General features: G+C 53.3%; 1 protein-coding gene across 2 annotated transcripts; it reads left to right on the plus strand.

Moving 5' to 3' along the window:
• Positions 1–2,071: 2,071 nt before the first annotated feature.
• On the plus strand, positions 2,072–11,327 carry TWF2 (twinfilin actin binding protein 2). Of its 2 annotated transcripts, XM_073645066.1 has the most exons (8): positions 2,082–2,266; positions 3,523–3,701; positions 5,833–5,928; positions 6,037–6,141; positions 6,214–6,339; positions 7,538–7,688; positions 9,329–9,450; positions 10,449–11,327. In XM_073645066.1, the coding sequence occupies exons 1-8, from the start codon at positions 2,170–2,172 to the stop codon at positions 10,614–10,616; spliced, it is 1,044 nt and encodes a 347-aa protein (XP_073501167.1). In that variant the 5' UTR covers positions 2,082–2,169; the 3' UTR covers positions 10,617–11,327. The 2 variants fall into 2 exon arrangements, with proteins under 2 accessions (XP_073501166.1, XP_073501167.1); XM_073645065.1 differs by having other exon boundaries at positions 2,072–2,266; positions 6,037–6,339.
• Positions 11,328–11,571: the final 244 nt, after the last annotated feature.

Consider the following 11,571-nt stretch of genomic DNA (forward strand, 5'->3'; position numbering starts at 1 on the left):
AGAGGTCACGAGGGCACACGACAGCGTCGCCCTCGGAGGTCACGAAGGGCACACGACACCGCCCCCCACGTAGGTCAGGAGGGCACATGAAACCGCCCTCCCGTAGGTCAGGAGGGCACATGCCACCGACCCCTGTAGGTCAGGAGGGCACACAGCGTCGCCCCCGGAGGGCACACGGCACCGCCCCCCCCCCCCCCACGTAGGTCAGGAGGGCACACGGCACCGTCCCCGTCCCCCCCCATAGGGCACATGGCACTGCCCCCGCGTAGGTCATGAGGGCACACGCCACCACCCCCCGTAGGTCAGGAGGGCGCACAGCATCGCCCCCGGAGGGCACACGGCACCATCCCCCCCCATAGGGCACATGGCACCGCCCCTCCGTAGGTCATGAGGGCACACGCCACCGCCCCCCGTAGGTCAGGAGGGCACACGGAGTTGTCCCTGTAGGTCAGGAGGGCGCACGGCACCACCCCCAGAGGTCAGGAGGGCACACTGCGCCACCCCCAGAGGTCAGGAGGTCACACAGCGTCACCCCTGGAGGTCAGGAGGTCACACAGCACCACCAACCCGGAGGTCAGGAGGGCACATGGCATCGCCCCCCCGGAGGTCAAGAGGGCACACGGCTTGTCCCCCTTTCCCCCCCTCGTAGGTCAGGAGGGCACACGGCGTTGCCCCTGAAGGTCACGAGGGCACACGGCATCGCCCCCTCGAGGTCAAGAGGGCACACGGCACCATCCCCTGTAGATCAGGAGGGCACACGGAGTTGTCCCCGGAGGTCAGGAGGGCACATTTTATGACTGTGACTAGTGACATCTCTACTGCCCATTATCGCACAGTTATTAGGCTATGTGCCCACGATGCAGAAATGCTCAGGATTTTTTTTGAGCGTTTCTGCATCTCCCTGGCAGAAAAAAACGCATGCGGATTGTACATGCGGATTGTACGTGCGGATTGTACGTGCGGATTGTACATGCGTTTTTCCTGCCAGGGACATGCGGATGTGATGCGTTCTTCACTTGCATTTCCGCATGCGGGTTGTGATTTTAGCATCACCTGGAAAGTGCTTGACAACTTGGTCACACTATATAAATCCATGTAACCGGCAACCGGCATATATAGTGTGACCCGAGAGAATGGTAAAAAAAATAAATCTATACTTACCCTCCGATGGCCCCCGCAGTCTTGCTTCCCTCCGTTCTCCCTTGCCGACAGCGGTACACTGAAGGACCTGCCGACGTCAGCCTCGCGTGACCCGTCACATGACTATGACGTCAGCGCAGGTCCTTCAGTCCATCGCTGCCGGCATGAGAGGAGGAGCGCACCGCGGGCCGCCAGAAGGTAAGTATAATATTTATTTTTTATTTTATTCTTTTTTTACAGGTTCTATGGTACCCGGGTCCAGGGGAGAGTCTCCTGTCCTCCACACCCGGGTACCATCCGCACATTGAAACGCATGTAATGCACATCTACATATACAGTGATGCGTAATCCATGCGGTCTAATGCAAGTCAATGGCGGCGAAAACGCCGCTCTTCTGCAAAATAATTGGTAATGCTGCGTTTTTTTCCGCAATGATAATCCGCAGCGGATATTTCCGCAGCATGTGCACAGCACACGCGGATTATCATTGGGGGACATGGCAGACCTTCTACCAAGCGTTTAAGCGTTTTTGCTGCTGCAGAAACGCTTAAAAAAAAATGCATCGTGGGCACACAGCTTGACTGTCATGCCGTTACCCAGTGGTGGGTCGGGGGTCTCACACGTCGGTGGTGTCATGTTCGGGGTCACCTTCTGCATTTGCTTATCCTGAGTTTCCTGGAGACGCTGATTTCCCCCCCCCCCCCCCCCACCAACGACCATCAATCACAGAAGGAGCGGAAACTCTGACCCATCTGTAGAGCAGAACGTGGCACCAATGGGCATCACCCTCTGCCCCCGTGACACCACAGAGACGTCTCCATGTATATAAGGCCCCGTGTTTATCCCCCTGGTATTAAGCAGCCGGCCGCCCCTCCAGAGCGCTCGGCTATATTTGGGAGGTGACGCTGTCGGGGATCAGGTTCAGCTCATGTGCTGCTGCTGCCCATTTGTAGCTGATCCCAGACAGACGTCCCGCAGCCCTCTCCTCGCCCGCAGCCCTCGCCCGCTCTCTCTCGCTGACTCACCGGTATGTTCTTGGTTCTTGTAGCTACTCCGGAACTGAAGGATTTCTTCGCAAAAGCTCGAAATGGATCCATCCGGCTGATCAAAGTGGTCATCGAAGATGGTGAGTCCCCGGGGGTCGTGGGGAGGGTGACGGGCTAGTCCCTGCTAGTCCCTGGGGTGTCAGTGTCACCGTACCATAGAGTTTGTCACCCCGTTTAACCGGACTCCCTTATTTGCGCATTATTTAAGGTGGGAAGTTATCGCTCCCATTCAGCCTTCTGGAAAGCTGGCGACGGCCCCTGTGGGTCCCTTCCTCGTCGACTGCCCCTGGGGGTCCCGGCCACGGTGGAAGCATCAGGACTGGTTATCACCCGGCTTTCCCGGACACGATATCTTGCAGGACTTCCTGCCCCCCGGACTCGCACTTTGCTGACGCCTCACCATGACTCTCTGCTCTCATTCAGGTCGATCTGTAATCTGTGTATTAAGTTCTTCAACTTTCTTTCAACTTTACCATTTTCAAGATTTTTTGCTGCTGTCAGTGAAAAGAAATATTAATTTTGCTTACAAGATCTGTCCCACCTGAGGGTTGGTTACAATTGTATCCTGGGTCCTCCTCCAGGTGAATGGCTCGATACAATGTATCCGTTTATAACAAACATTGTAACAATTCCGTAGATGTGAGGAGGACGAGGTCTGGAGGACTCTTACACCTCTGGTTGTAAATGTTGTATGGTTACACTCACTGACAGAGAGCAGAAATGTTACAAAGGATGAAAACAAAAAGCCAAGTAGGAAGTTGCAGAACTTTTTATGATACAGTGAAGACCCTCTATGGTTGAGAGACTGGACACCGGCCCTTTAAGGTGACTCAGGGATAATAGAGAACTAAGAGTTAAGATGTCGCTGGCGAGTACCCAGTGGCAGCGGAGGCGACCAGTGATCCTTGTCTTTTCCGTTTAACCCTTTGTCTTCCGCGCCTGGTCACCTCGGAGGCGGAGCCCCGGAGATGTCATGGAAAGTGCGGCCTGGCAGCTCGGAATGCCGCCAGATAAACACCTCGTGCCGGAGATGCCAGCGCCGGTTCGGTTGTAAAGGAGGCTCCTGCTGAGAGGACCGACCGATGCAGACCTGCAGTGACCCTGCAAGGATGGACATGTTGGGGGTCCTCATGCTCGGGGGACAGTGACTGATTATTAAAGGGCCGGTGTCCACTTTTACAACTTTTTTATTTGCCTTTATTCGCCGTTGTTTTTGCTTGTTGTCAGGGAATAGAAACATTCATTGTTCACCTCCAGAGGCCGAGCGCCGTTCCTGGTCACATAGTTGTATCTGGATGGTTTGTTACAATGTGTCGTTTCTTCTTCCCTCCTGCAGAGCAGCTCGTTCTGGGGGCGCACAAGGAGCTGCGGAAGAGCTGGGACCACGACTACGACACCCTCATCCTCCCACTCCTGGATGACGGTCAGCCGTGTTACGTCCTGTACCGCCTGGACAGCCAGAACGCGCAGGGCTACGAGTGGCTCTTCCTGTCGTGGTCACCTGATCACTCGCCGGTAAGACACCCGGTCACAGATAAACGCCCCATATCTGAAGATGCCGCCAATCAGTGGCTCCTCCTTGTGGCCAGACATATACACGCATCCATGGAAAGTCACGGACACCTTGTACTTGTCACAGCTGAGGGTTCGTTACTCTTGTAGACAATCCTCTGTGAGCTGAAAAGCCTGATAAATTATTACCTGCACTGATACATTGTAACAAACTGTCATAACAGGAAAGATTTGAGGATTGTATGGTCTGGACACATTTTAACAAGCCGCTCTATAAGCAGCACAGGTCAGACCTTATCCAGCCACTGACAGCAAGCACAGACCTGATCCAGTCACTGACGGCGAGCACAGACCTGATCCAGTCACTGACGGCGAGCGCAGACCTGATCCAGTCACTGACGGCGAGCACAGACCTGATCCAGTCACTGACGGCGAGCGCAGACCTGATCCAGTCACTGACGGCGAGCGCAGACCTGATCCAGTCACTGACGGCGAGCGCAGACCTGATCCAGTCACTGACGGCGAGCGCAGACCTGATCCAGTCACTGACGGCGAGCGCAGACCTGATCCAGTCACTGACGGCGAGCGCAGACCTGATCCAGTCACTGACGGCGAGCGCAGACCTGATCCAGTCACTGACGGCGAGCGCAGACCTGATCCAGTCACTGACGGCGAGCGCAGACCTGATCCAGTCACTGACGGCGAGCGCAGACCTGATCCAGTCACTGACGGCGAGCGCAGACCTGATCCAGTCACTGACGGCGAGCGCAGACCTGATCCAGTCACTGACGGCGAGCGCAGACCTGATCCAGTCACTGACGGCGAGCGCAGACCTGATTCAGTCACTGACGGCGAGCGCAGACCTGATTCAGTCACTGACGGCGAGCGCAGACCTGATCCAGTCACTGACGGCGAGCGCAGACCTGATCCAGTCACTGACGGCGAGCGCAGACCTGATCCAGTCACTGACGGCGAGCGCAGACCTGATCCAGTCACTGACGGCGAGCGCAGACCTGATCCAGTCACTGACGGCGAGCGCAGACCTGATCCAGTCACTGACGGCGAGCGCAGACCTGATCCAGTCACTGACGGCGAGCGCAGACCTGATCCAGTCACTGACGGCGAGCGCAGACCTGATCCAGCCACTGACGGCGAGCGCAGACCTGATCCAGCCACTGACGGCGAGCGCAGACCTGATCCAGCCACTGACGGCGAGCGCAGACCTGATCCAGCCACTGACGGCGAGCGCAGACCTGATCCAGCCACTGACGGCGAGCGCAGACCTGATCCAGCCACTGACGGCGAGCGCAGACCTGATCCAGCCACTGACGGCGAGCGCAGACCTGATCCAGCCACTGACGGCGAGCGCAGACCGGATCCAGCCACTGACGGCGAGCGCAGACCGGATCCAGCCACTGACGGCGAGCGCAGACCGGATCCAGCCACTGACGGCGAGCGCAGACCGGATCCAGCCACTGACGGCGAGCGCAGACCGGATCCAGCCACTGACGGCGAGCGCAGACCGGATCCAGCCACTGACGGCGAGCGCAGACCGGATCCAGCCACTGACGGCGAGCGCAGACCGGATCCAGCCACTGACGGCGAGCGCAGACCGGATCCAGCCACTGACGGCGAGCGCAGACCGGATCCAGCCACTGACGGCGAGCGCAGACCTGATCCAGCCACTGACGGTGAGCAGAGATCTTAAGGATGATGAATTAAAGCAGAAAGTCAATTAAAAAGTTGTCAAACATTTCATGATCCGATAATGAAGCTTTATAGACAGTGGACCAGACGCCGTCCCTTTAAAGTGAATCATTAACCCCTGAATCCCTGTGAGAACAAATAATTAAAATGTGCTGGTGTGAATGTTGCGGAGCAGCAATCTCTCTCCTGTCAGCTCGTTACAATGTGTCAGTGCAGGTAACGTACATTCACTGACAGCAAGCAGAGGCATGGAAAAAGTTTCATGCTGTTGTAAAAGTTTTGGCACTTTCGTCTTTGGGATGTGAACTCCGCTGTGTCACATGGGGGATCCTGGGTAATGACCTGCCCGCTCCTGCCTCCGCCCCGCGTGTCGCGGAGGTCACGGGTCGTTTCCGCTATAACGGGGTCCTCTCTCCTCCGCTGACAGGTGCGGCTGAAGATGTTGTACGCGGCCACCAGGGCGACCGTGAAGAAAGAGTTCGGCGGCGGACACATAAAGGACGAGCTGTTCGGCACCATAAAGGTCAGAATGTAAATGGGGGAGGGGCGGCACGGACCACGTTGTGCAGGACACGTCCAACATTCTGGACTATTGGACGGTGGGGTCTATTCTGATTGTGTCATTGTGTAGGAAGACATCACACTCAGCGGATACCAGAGACACGTGTCGTCCTGCGCGGCCCCCGCACCGCTCACCGCCGCCGAGAGGGAACTGCGGGAGATCAAGATCAATGAGGTGAGGGGGACGGGAAGGACGTTGGCCGGGGGGCTCCGGACCCCATCGCTTCTAACCCCTGTTCCTCCGCAGGTGAAGACTGAGATCAGCGTCGAGAGTAAGCAGCAGACGCTGCAGGGATTGTCCTTCCCTCTGAGGCCGGAGGCCGTGGAGGCCGTTCAGCTCCTGAAGCAGAGGAAGATCAACTACATACAGCTGGTAGGTGAACGACCCTCATCATGCACATGAATGGTAGGAGTAGTTGTTCTTAGGTCATCAGCATTGTACAGTTCAGCGGCCTCCAGACCGTGACTCTCTGTCAAACTACAACTCCCAGCATGCTTGGGCATCCTTTCGCTTCCAGGGCGTGCTAGAAATTGTAGTCTGACAGCAGGTATAAGACCACCGGAGCAGCACTACATAAAGGGGCTGTCTGTGCTATTATATACAAACACTCAGAGCGAGCAGAGCTGCAGTGTAAAGTAAGAGGAGGGTGCAGAGAGCAGCAGTCTGTGTCTGATGAGGCAGGTGTCGTTCTACTACAGGTGCCGAGAGGCAATGCAGCTCAGTGCGAACCTCTACGAAAGGAGCAGAGCTGCAGTATAAAGCATGAATAATCTAGAAAAGCCTTGTCATAATAGAGCAGAGCTGCACTGTCAAGTATGAGGGAGATTAACAGAGCAGCAGTCTGTGTGTCTTCTCAGACAGGAGGTCTAGTACAGACCCCAATAGATAAAGTGTCCGGTCATAACTGTCTCCTAATGGAGCAGAGCTGCAGTGTAAAGCATCTGAATAAGGAAGAAATAGACATTACAGGTAACTTAGATCTGATCATTGCAGTGATTGTAATGGAGCTGAGCTGTAGTGTAAAGCATGGATCAGACCCTAGTAGTCACCACTGCTACGCTGGAGGCTCTCGGGTCTGTTTCTTTAAGAGATGAATGTGACAAACATCTCCTGTGACTAATCCGGGTGACGATGACTCACTGCCGCCAGTCAGACACGGGTTAGCGGGATTGAGTTACGTGAATGCGGCAACGATCACCCAGAGATCAGCAGCACATGGAGCCAATGGGAAAGAATCAGCTTCAATGACCTCCCCTCCCCCACCGGGGAATGGGGTGAAGACCACCGCTACGCATCTCCCCACCCTGGCCGATGCTTAGTATCTGACAACTATATATGGGAAGGAAAGTCCTATAAGTGGGTGGAGCCTGACACCTGTGCTGTTGTGGGGGACAATCGTTGTCATGGAGACAACAGCTGCAACATGTTACAATGTAGAAAGCAGATTGTAACAAATCACAAAGTCTCAGAATGCGGAATAATCCGATATTGTGGATGATCCGACGTCGGGATGGTTGTAGTCATCGTCCGCATCAGTCACCGGCTTCACATCTCTTCTCTCATCTCCTAGAAACTAGATCAAGAAAAGGAGACAATCGACCTGGTCCATACGAAGCACACGGACATCCAGGAGCTGCCGGCGAGGGTCCCCAAGGACACGGCGCGCTACCACCTCTTCCTGTATAAACACTCTCACGAGGGGGATTACCTGGAGTCTGTAGGTGAGCGATGACTCCCCCTAGTGGTGGCTGCAGACCGGATCTTATCATGTATCTCTGTGTACAGTGAGCTCCCCCTAGTGGTGGCTGCAGACAGAATCTTATCATGTATCTCTGTATACAGGGAGCTCCCCCTAGTGGCGGCTGCAGACAGGATCTTATCATGTATCTCTGTATACAGGGAGCTCCCCCTAGTGGCGGCTGCAGACAGGATCTTATCATGTATCTCTGTATACAGGGAGCTCCCCCTAGTGGTGGCTGCAGACAGAATCTTATCATGTATCTCTGTGTACAGTGAGCTCCCCCTAGTGGTGGCTGCAGACAGAATCTTATCATGTATCTCTGTATACAGGGAGCTCCCCCTAGTGGCGGCTGCAGACAGGATCTTATCATGTATCTCTGTATACAGGGAGCTCCCCCTAGTGGCGGCTGCAGACAGGATCTTATCATGTATCTCTGTATACAGGGAGCTCCCCCTAGTGGCGGCTGCAGACAGGATCTTATCATGTATCTCTGTATACAGGGAGCTCCCCCTAGTGGCGGCTGCAGACAGGATCTTATGTATCTCTGTATACAGGGAGCTCCCCCTAGTGGTGACTGCAGACAAGATCTTATCATGTATCTGTATACAGGGAGCTCCCCCTAGTGGTGGCTGCAGACAGGATCTTATCATGTATCTCTGTATACAGGGAGCTCCCCCTAGTGGTGGCTGCAGACAGAATCTTATCTTGTATCTCTGTATACAGGGAGCTCCCCCTAGTGGTGACTGCAGACAGGATCTTATCATGTATCTCTGTGTACAGTGAGCTCCCCCTAGTGGTGGCTGCAGACAGAATCTTATCATGTATCTCTGTATACAGGGAGCTCCCCCTAGTGGCGGCTGCAGACAGGATCTTATGTATCTCTGTATACAGGGAGCTCCCCCTAGTGGTGACTGCAGACAGAATCTTATCATGTATCTCTGTATACAGGGAGCTCTCCTTAGTGGTGGCTGCAGACAGGATCTTATCATGTATCTGTATACAGAGAGCTCCCTCTAGTGGTGGCTGCAGACAGGATCTTATCATGTATCTCTGTATACAAGGAGCTCCCTCTAGTGGTGACTGCAGACAGAATCTTATCTTGTATCTCTGTATACAGGGAGCTCCTCCTAGTGGTGGCTGCAGACAGAATCTTATCATGTATCTCTGTATACAGGGAGCTCCCCCTAGTGGTGGCTGCAGACAGAATCTTATCAGGTATCTCTGTATACAGGGAGCTCCCCCTAGTGGTGACTGCAGACAGAATCTTATCATGTATCTCTGTATACAGGGAGCTCCCCCTAGTGATGGCTGCAGACAGAATCTTATCATGTATCTCTGTATACAGGGAGCTCCCCCTAGTGGTGGCTGCAGACAGGATCTTATCATGTATCTCTGTATACAGGGAGCTCCCCCTAGTGGTGGCTGCAGACAGAATCTTATCATGTATCTCTGTATACAGGGAGCTCCCCCTAGTGGTGGCTGCAGACAGGATCTTATCATGTATCTCTGTATACAGGGAGCTCCCCCTAGTGGTGGCTGCAGATAAATAATAATATTCTTACTCTTTCTTATGCCTCTTTGTTTTCCGGCATCCTTTCATTATTCCCTCTTCTCTTCCAGTCTTTATTTACTCCATGCCGGGCTATAAGTGCAGTATAAAGGAGCGCATGTTGTACTCCAGCTGTAAGAATCGGCTTCTGGAATCGGTGGAGCAGGATTTTCAGCTGGAAATAGCAAAAAAGGTATCTCCTCTCCCGCAGCGATCAGCGTGTCGCGCACATTATAGATACGGGACCTTTCTGGTGATTATTTTCCGGGTGTTATTTGCATTTTCCCCATATACTCTGGTAGATTAAACATTCAGAAGTCGGGTGACGCCACGTTGGATCCATTATTGCATTTGTATTTGGTGTCACCCAACTTTCCTGGGAACAGACATGTATAATTTTGGGTTTATGAGTTCCTTTCTCCTTAGAGGGACATTCTCTACAGGTTCTTGTAAATAACGCTGTATTATATGAGTTGTGTTTCCATTTTCTACCGTTTTCATCTACTTGCTGTCAATGAATGGAAACCTTGTTTTTATCCAGCTCCTTTTGTTTTTATCAATGCAGCTCCTTTTCTTCTCACAAAGCTGAGGGTCTGTTACACTTGTGTCCAGTCTGGAGAATCCCCTGTGAGCTGATGGGCCTGATACATTGTATCCGTGTATATTTATCTCACAGAGGATTGTACAGACTGGTTACAGTTGTAACAAACCCTCAGCTGTGAGAAGTATTAGGTCTATGAGCTTACAGTAGGTTTAGCAAGAAAGTTTTCATCTGAAAATACTGAAGTGTCCAATCTACAGCGCTGGCTCCATACTACTAACAGTTGAGGGTTTGTGACAGTGTATCAGTCAACTAGATCCTCTGTGAGCTAGACAGCAGCACCAATCTCTCTCCTGTGTGTTACAATGTGTCAGTGAAGGTAAGAAGTATTAATGTGGGATCCGGGCTGTTCAGGGAAGATCATCTAGACTTAATACCATTGTGACAAACCCTCAGCTGTGAGACGTATTAGGCCAGGAAGCTGTTTGAGCCTCTGAATGTGGCCACAGCAAGCAGAGATCTTAAGACTTGGGAGAATTAGGGAAGCTTGCAGCACTTTTCTTTACATAAAGCCGAAGCGGCGCTCCTTTAGTCGCCCCCCGGCGCCCCGACGCGCGCTGTATTTATCTCCGTCTTTTGTTGTCCTCCAGATTGAAATAGAGGACGGTGCGGAGCTGACCCCTGAGTTTCTCTACGACGAGGTGCACCCCAAGCAGCACGCCTTCAAACAGGCTTTTGCCAAACCCAAAGGACCTGCCGGGAAACGAGGGCAGAAGCGGCTGATCAAGGGGCCCGGCGAGAACGGTGAGGACAGCTAGAGCCCGACTCGCTGCCAGATCCGGCCTGAGAGAAGAGTGCCGAGACCGGGGACGTGCGGAGACCGCGGCCTACATTTTGCTTTCTCTGCCCAGGACTATGTGGATCGGGCGCGGGGTCTCGGGGGTCTCTGCTGCGTCTCCTCCGGTCATTGTGGCTCCTACACGGACGCGTCCCAATTGCCTTTTCCTCTTTTTTGCTTTTGTCTGTGCCTGAATGATGTCAGACTTGCTGAAGATCTTCCCTCGCACCCTTTTATCCCCTCCCTCCTGTAGGCTCAGGGGCCGTAATCAGTCATGTGACTCACTGCCGCCGTCTCCGTTATTGTTCTCTGGATACACTGGAGCGGCAGGAGGAGAAGTGGCGCCATCCTTGATTTTACGTAATTACTCGCCGGTGTCATTATGTGTTTACTTTTGGATTTGGGTGACGGACGTCGAAACGATCGCGGCGGGGGAGGGGCGTGCTGCATTTAGGAACTGCGGACTCTTCCCAAGGAAAAAAAATAAACAAATGTGGCGCCGATGAGACGAATGAGCTAAAGTGCCAGATCGTTCAGCGTTGCTGATGTCATCCCGGGTCGTTAGGTTTTATTTCTTCTCTTGGGGGTGGTTTACATTCCAGAAATCAGAGTCGACCGAACAAATCAGACAGATTCACTTTTAGCTCTGTATTTTCTATAGAAAACGAATAAAAAGTACCTTGTTTTTTAATTTCCTGCCGACTTGTCATTGTCTGGTTGACTTGTTACATGACGTCCGGCGTCCGCACCCGAGAAGAGAGAATAAATCAAGACGTGGAAATCGGATCACAGTGCAAGAAAATAAAGGTACGTACATGACCTCACATGGAAATTTCTCTGTCTGCAGCCACCACTAGGGGGAGCTCCCTGTATACAGAGATACATGATAAGATCCTGTCTGCAGCCACCACTAGGGGGAGCTCCCTGTATACAGA

This window comes from Phyllobates terribilis, unplaced genomic scaffold, assembly GCF_046119375.1.
Source record: "Phyllobates terribilis strain yellow unplaced genomic scaffold, ASM4611937v1 Scaffold_8__6_contigs__length_399053987, whole genome shotgun sequence".
NCBI classification, from domain to species: domain Eukaryota; kingdom Metazoa; phylum Chordata; class Amphibia; order Anura; family Dendrobatidae; genus Phyllobates; species Phyllobates terribilis.

Bases quoted from the DNA above. Each gene is read 5' to 3' on its own strand.
- TWF2 (XM_073645065.1), top strand. From the start codon at position 2,170: ATGTTCTTGGTTCTTGTAGCTACTCCGGAACTGAAGGATTTCTTCGCA. The intron at 2,267-3,522 runs GTGAGTCCCCGG...TCCCTCCTGCAG, and splicing joins CAAAGTGGTCATCGAAGATG to AGCAGCTCGTTCTGGGGGCG. The intron at 3,702-5,832 runs GTAAGACACCCG...CTCCGCTGACAG, and splicing joins GGTCACCTGATCACTCGCCG to GTGCGGCTGAAGATGTTGTA.